General features: G+C 48.5%; 1 protein-coding gene across 2 annotated transcripts in view; it reads left to right on the top strand.

Annotated features, from left to right (window-relative positions):
- Positions 1-7500, top strand: part of LOC138945482 (uncharacterized oxidoreductase TM_0325-like) — an 18227-nt gene that overhangs the window by 2439 nt on the left and 8288 nt on the right. Inside the window, exon 2 of one of the 2 annotated variants that reach the window (XM_070316912.1) lies at positions 6792-6931. In XM_070316912.1, coding sequence (XP_070173013.1) covers positions 6792-6931 — 140 coding nt within the window. Of the gene's footprint in view, positions 1-6791; positions 6932-6981; positions 7069-7500 lie in introns of those variants that run through there. The other variant, XM_070316913.1, reaches the window with a different exon arrangement.

Genomic DNA, 7500 nt, shown 5'->3' with positions numbered 1-7500 from the left:
GTACACTGTTAGGAAACGCTACCGTTGCTGAGCTTTGGTTCAGTTTTGTGTGTTGCATGTAGTTGACTTATTTGTACTTTGTGAAAAAGTATCGATATTATATTTTGTAAACATAATATTTATGCGTGGACGAGAATGCAGGTGAACTTTCTAGTCCTGTCAAAACAAGTTGTTTACCATGCTGTTTTAGTCGTGAGTTCGTGGCGTTCGTTCGGATTAAGTGTGTCGGCGCTTTTGATGTACGTCAGAGAGAATGTCGCTAGTTTAGTCCATGCACGGCTCGTATAATGTAGTTGTATCATGTTCGGTCTGGAATATTCTCGAGATTGAGTATTTACTATATATGCCAGCGCGATTTGAATGTTAAAAGAGCTTCTATTTGAGTTCTGCTACGTTGTGCAGTTGTATGTATTGAATGCTGAATAAATCCTCGAACTCAATTTGACGAGTTGTTTTCTGCTGCTGCGAAGACGGGCGACGTAGAATAAAAGAACACAACTATACGACATTTGAGAACTTGTGGCAATCTCAAGTGTCGTGTAACAATTGGGGGCCAAGCCAAGGATCTACGTTTAACGCCAAGGGTTTTCCAGCAACAAGGACCAGTGTCAAGACAGTCACAGGAGGTAGCCATCAATCGGGTGTATCCTGAGGGATCAGTATTGAGACTACGGAACCGTGGATTCGGTGTGACTGGTGAAGAGTTTGGTAATCGCCGCAGCTCGGTACGGTGAGCGACGCCGGAGTGTATCGGGATTACAGAGGTTAGCTGCCGTTCGGACGAGACGGACTTCGTCGCGGGGCTAGTGCATTAATACTACGAAATACGACTGGGGTACGTCGTGTACGTATCGTGAGCAGAGTGCGCCGTCACGTTAGACGAGGAGGGTGGCAGCCTGCGTCTACGAAGGTGAACAGCGACGAGAGAAGCATCGGAGGTGCAGTAGAGACTGTGTTCTTTTAGAAGACTACATTCGTCTACGTTCGGGGCTGTGAAAGAATACAGACGAACGCACCGGAAAAGACCAGAATGGCTGAGTTCTGGGGAAAAGGAATTGAACTGGGACTAAAAGGCAAGCAGTTGACGGAGTTCGTCGAGTCCCAGACACGACTGCTGGCGCAGCGTGAAGAAAGACAAGCGCAGCGTGAGCGAGAAGAAAAAGAAAGACAAGCGCAGCGTGAGCGTGAAGAAAGACAAGCGCAGCGTGAAGATAAAGAAAGACAAGCGCAGCGTGAGCGTGAAGAAAGAGAAGCACAGCGTGAAGAAAGACAAGCGCAGCGTGAAGAAAAGCAAATGGAGCTGAAACGCTTAGAGCTCCAGATAGAAATGGAGACCAAGCGCTTAGAGCTTCAAATAGAAATGGTGCGTGTTCAAACTGAGCACGAGGCACCACGCCAAAGAGATAACCAGCAGCAAATGCTACACAGGGCACCGAAACTTCCAGCATTCGCTGACGGGAAGGACCAGATCGACTGCTACCTTGCAAGATTCGAGAGGTTCGCTGAGAGTGCTAGATGGCAGCGCGACGACTGGGCGATTCAACTCAGCGCACATTTGACTGGGGCAGCACTTGAGGTCTATACTAGACTCTCAAATGATGACGCCAGAGACTATGATGTACTGAAGGAAGCTCTGTTGCGTTGCTACAACTTCACTGAAAGGGGCTACCGTCAACGCTTCCGCGAATGCCAGCCATTGTCTGGAGAGACACCGAGCCAGTTTGTGGAGCGCCTGTCGTCATACCTGCAGAAGTGGGTGGAGTTATCAGGTGAAGAGCAGTCATACGAGAGTCTGCGGGACTTGATCGTGAAGGAGCAGTTCCTTAATGCCTGCCCGAAGGACCTGGCGACCCGCTTGGAAGAGCAAAAACTGCGGGGTTTGAAGGACATTACTGATGCTGCTGAGCGTTATCTCATTGCTCATGGAAGGACCCTGGGGACGTCAAAGTCATCAAAACCTTTCCAGAAGAGCGGGAACCAGGGAAACCAACCTGCCAAGGGACAAACTGAGTCCGCACCATCATCCAATGAAGGGCAGAACATAACGTGTTTCCATTGCAATGCCAAGGGCCACCGAGTCGCCAACTGTCCCCAAAAGAAAAATAACGGACATGTCAATGACAAAGCGCAAGAACATCGACGGAGATATTACGACAACAAGAGGCAAACGAGTGCCTCGAACCAACAAGTATGTGCGAGCAGCGTCATACTTCCAAGGGCTGCCGAGCAAGTGGCTACACCATCGGACGTGGAAGAATGTATTTCTGATGGCCAGCTTCTACTCGCCAATGGCAAGTCAATCTCTGTCGTCGCCAGCGCAGCTGTGTCAGTGTCGAACATGCCCGTGTCGAAGGGATTTGTTGAGAAGCAGGAAGTGACTGTTCTCAGAGATTCGGGCTGCAATGGGGTCATCGTCAAAGAGGATCTGGTGCCAACAGAGAAGTTCACTGGTGACTTCAAGTGGACGCTCATGGCTGACAGCAAATGCGTGAGGGCACCAGTGGCAAAGATCAAGATAGATACTCCATACTTCACCGGAGAAGTTGAGGCCGTCTGCCTGAAGAAGCCCTTGTACGATCTACTAATTGGGAACATTGGGGGTGCAAGACGTCCTGATGACCCTGATTTCGAATGGAGAATGGGCTCAGCTCAGCCTGCTGCTGAGGAGGAAGACCCACTGCCATTCGCGAATGAAGATATCAGCGAACTGTTACGAGATGACAGAGCAACTGTGCATCGCCGCGACCAGCCGCAGGTTGTAAGCGCTGTGACGACCAGAGCCCAGGCAAAGAAGGACAAAACAACTACGCCACTCAGGGTCACCAACAGTTCTGCAACTGCTGTCGTGGACAGGGATTGGCTGATCCAGCTACAGGAAGCTGATTCGACCTTAACAAAGTACAGGAGTCGTCCTGTCAAGGAGATGACTAAGGGCGAAGGCACTGTGCAATTTGAAGTGAAGGCCAAGATTCTGTACAGAGTGTTCCAGCACGCGAGAGTCAACGGTGGGAAGCCATTACGTCAAGTTCTGGTGCCTCAACCACTTAGGTGCCAGGTGATGGAGGTGGCCCACGACTCTATTATGGGAGGTCACCTGGGGGTCAAGAAGACATCGGACAGAATCCAGGCTGCGTTTTACTGGCCAGGACTGCATGCAGATGTGACTCGATTCTGCCGATTGTGCGATATTTGCCAGAAAACCATACCTCGAGGAAGGGTCCCGAAAGTGCCGTTGCAGAAGATGCCTTTGATCGACCGACCTTTCAAGAGGGTGGCCATTGACCTCATCGGCGAGATCAAACCGCCGAGTGAAGCGGGTCATCGTTGGGTACTGACCCTGGTAGACTATGCAACCAGGTACCCAGAAGCCGTGCCTCTGAAGAAAATTGACACCGAGACTGTTGCCGAGGCACTTGTGGACATTTTCAGCAGAATTGGGGTTCCTGAAGAGATCCTCACAGACCTGGGGACACAGTTTGTCTCTGAATGCATGGAAGAGGTCAACAGGCTGCTGAGCATTCGTCACTTGACTACGACACCCTATCACCCGATGTGCAATGGGCTGGTCGAAAAATTCAATGCGACGCTGAAGTCCACGCTGAAGAAACTATGCAGTGAGCAGCCAAGGCAGTGGCATCGCTACATCAATGCCTTGCTGTTTGCATACAGGGAGGTGCCACAAGAGTCCACTGGATTCTCCCCGTTCGAGCTGATGTACGGGCGGACCGTGAGAGGCCCGATGCAGATACTAAAGGAATTGTGGACGAAAGATGTGGACACACCTGAAGTGAAGAACAGTTACCAGTACGTGTTCGAGTTGCGAGAGAAACTGGAGGAGACTCTCGAGATTGCTAGAGAAAACTTGAGAAAGTCTCAGGATAGCGGAAAGCACTACTACGACCGCAAAGCCGTAAACAGGAAGTTTACACCAGGTAACAAAGTGCTGATACTGCTTCCCACTGATCACAACAAACTACTGATGCAGTGGAAAGGCCCATACGAGGTTGAGGCCGTGGTAGGGATCAACGACTACAAGGTGAATGTCGGCAAGAAGTCCAAGATCTACCACGCTAACCTCCTGAAACTGTATGTGGAGAGACCTCCGGAAGCAGTACAGGTCGCAGCAATGGTGGAAGAACCAGCCGAACTAGACGAGTTCGACGGTGAGGAACTACTGGAGTTGGGAGACCTCCACAAGAAAGAGGGAGTGGATGACGTCAAGCTAGGACCTGACCTGACAGAAGATCAGCAGAAGGAGCTGCATGATTTTATGGGCGACTTCACCCATAGGTTCTCTGATGTTCCAGGCTCTACGTCCTTGGTCGAACATGAAGTCCACCTCACATCTGACGTTCCTGTTCGGTCAAAACCATACCCTATCCCGTTTCAGGCTCGGGAATCCTTGAAGAAGGACATCGACAACATGTTGAAGATGGGGGTCATCCGTGAGTCATCATCCCCTTACTCATCTCCCGTTGTTGTTGTCAAGAAGAAAGACGGTACAAACAGGGTATGCATTGACTTTAGGAAAGTCAATAAGATCACCGTGTTTGACCCTGAACCAATGCCGACGGCAACTGATCTGTTCCGACGGTTGACTGGCAGTAAGATCTTCTCAAAGATCGATCTCAGCAAGGGATATTGGCAGATTCCTGTGCGCGAAGAGGACATACCAAAGACCGCCCTTGCAACTCCAGACGGAACGTATGAGTGCCTGCGGATGCCTTTTGGCATGGTGAACAGTGGTGCTACCCTTAAGAGGGGAATGCGAAAAATGCTCAAAGGAATGAAGAATGTTGTGTACTACTGGGATGATCTGCTAGTCCACACGGAGACCTTTGCGGAGCATCTGGAGACTTTGAGGGAACTGTTTTCCCGCCTGACAAAAGCTAATCTGACCGTGAGACCCAGCAAGTGCATTTTGGGGACCGACAACGTTGACTTCATAGGTCATTCACTGAAGGAAGGTCAAAAGGGGCTTTTGTTGGAAAACGTCACCAAGATCCTCAATGCGCCACGTCCTGAAACCAAGAAGCAGGTGCGATCCTTCCTTGGATTGGCTGGGTACTACAGAGAGTTCATTCCAAACTTCGCCGCCATAACGGCGCCTTTGTCGGACATGACCCGAAAAGGATGCCCCAACCGAATACTCTGGGGATCAGCTCAGGAGAAGGCATACCAGACCGTGCGCGACCTGATGTCACGAGACCCGGTGCTACGCCTTCCTGATACTGCCAAAGAGTTCATCTTGCGTACAGACGCATCGGACGAAGGGATCGGCGCCATGCTGATGCAAGAGCATGGGGGTAAACCGTTTCCGGTCAGCTATGCCAGCAAGAAGCTGTCAGGAGCCGAGAAGAACTACTCGACCATGGAGAAAGAGTGTTTAGCCATCGTGTGGGGAATCAAGAAATTTGAACTCTACCTCCAAGGGATGAAATTCGTGCTTCAGACTGATCACAAACCCCTCACCTACCTGAACTCTGCAAAGTTTGTGAATAATCGTATCATGAGGTGGGTGATGTACTTGCAGAACTTTGATATGCGAGTGGAATCGATCAAAGGTTCAGACAATGTTGGAGCAGATTTTCTCAGCCGAGTATGTGAGTAAAACTGTGTTCATTCTCCAACAGACTAATGTACATACCTGGATTTCAATCTGTTATGTATACATAATATGTGTACAGGTAGCGTTTCAATGATTGAAAGAAATTAGGTAAATTTCTTCTGGTGTTGGGGGTAATGTTAGGAAACGCTACCGTTGCTGAGCTTTGGTTCAGTTTTGTGTGTTGCATGTAGTTGACTTATTTGTACTTTGTGAAAAAGTATCGATATTATATTTTGTAAACATAATATTTATGCGTGGACGAGAATGCAGGTGAACTTTCTAGTCCTGTCAAAACAAGTTGTTTACCATGCTGTTTTAGTCGTGAGTTCGTGGCGTTCGTTCGGATTAAGTGTGTCGGCGCTTTTGATGTACGTCAGAGAGAATGTCGCTAGTTTAGTCCATGCACGGCTCGTATAATGTAGTTGTATCATGTTCGGTCTGGAATATTCTCGAGATTGAGTATTTACTATATATGCCAGCGCGATTTGAATGTTAAAAGAGCTTCCATTTGAGTTCTGCTACGTTGTGCAGTTGTATGTATTGAATGCTGAATAAATCCTCGAACTCAATTTGACGAGTTGTTTTCTGCTGCTGCGAAGACGGGCGACGTAGAATAAAAGAACACAACTATACGACATTTGAGAACTTGTGGCAATCTCAAGTGTCGTGTAACATACACGTAGTAGTACACGTAGTAGTAGTAGCAGTAGTAGTAGTAGTAGTCATAGCAGTCATACCGGAAGTCGCAGCACCCGTAAGAGTAGTAGTAGAAGCAGCAGTGGTAGTAGCCCCAGCAGCAGTAGCAAAGTAGCAGTAACCATAGTAAAAGTAGTAGAAGCAGGAGCAGTAGAAATAGTAGTAGCAGCAGCAGTCAAAGTAGTAGGAGAATTAACGGCATTAGTTGTAATTAAGCATTAAGCCTGTCCTTAACTGGGCGAAGTCGACTACGCGAAGTATACTTCGCGAAACAGACCGTACGAAGCTTTAGTACTGAGTTTTCCGTATCAAGATTTCGCGAAGTCTTCGCGAGGTCGACTTCGGGCTCAATTAAGAACTGCCTTTAGCAACAGTAGCAGTAGTCAGTAGAGGAACTCTCCTCTGATAGTCTTAAAATGTGGGAGAATTTACGGAGCGTATCAGTGAACACACACACTAAAGCATGCTCTTCCTCTCCTTCGTGCAGGAGCGAGCACGGGTATCGGTGGCCACACGGCCAAGATGCTGTCCAAGTTCAAACCCCGCCTGGCCCTCGTGGCCCGCTCGGCCGACAAACTGAAAGACGTGCAGACACAGTGCCAGGAGGCAGGCTGCGGGAAGGGGAACGTGAGTACTGGTAGATATATACACAGTATAATATACACCATATATCACACAGTACAATATGCACTATGTATCACACAACGGACAAACTGAAAGACGTGCAGACACAATGCCAGGAGGCAGGCTGCGGTAAGGGCAACGTGAGTACTGGTAGATATACACAGTACAATATACACTATATATCACACAGTACAATATACACTATATATCACACAACTGGAGGAATACCCGGCTTCGCCGGGGTGAATCGCGAGACAGAGACAGACAGCGTGGCGGTTCACCACAATCACCTTTGAAGGCGAAGTCCTGTCAAACGGGATTGAGAATTTTAGAGCTTATTTCTTAGCCCTATATTATCTGCTGTGGCTTCCCAAATGCCAGAACATACAGACAGACAAAAACCGCTAGACCCCATCACAAACAGAACTCTACAATCCACAGGTTTTTGCCCACACACACACACAAACACACACACACACACAGAGAAGCCGTATATATATATGTATATCTATATCTATAAATATATAGAGATAGGTGACAGTGTATTTTTCGCGTGGCTATAAATTGATTCG

This window comes from Littorina saxatilis, linkage group LG13 (genome assembly GCF_037325665.1).
Source record: "Littorina saxatilis isolate snail1 linkage group LG13, US_GU_Lsax_2.0, whole genome shotgun sequence".
Classification (NCBI taxonomy): domain Eukaryota; kingdom Metazoa; phylum Mollusca; class Gastropoda; order Littorinimorpha; family Littorinidae; genus Littorina; species Littorina saxatilis.
This window is presented reverse-complemented; position numbering and strand designations above follow the sequence as displayed.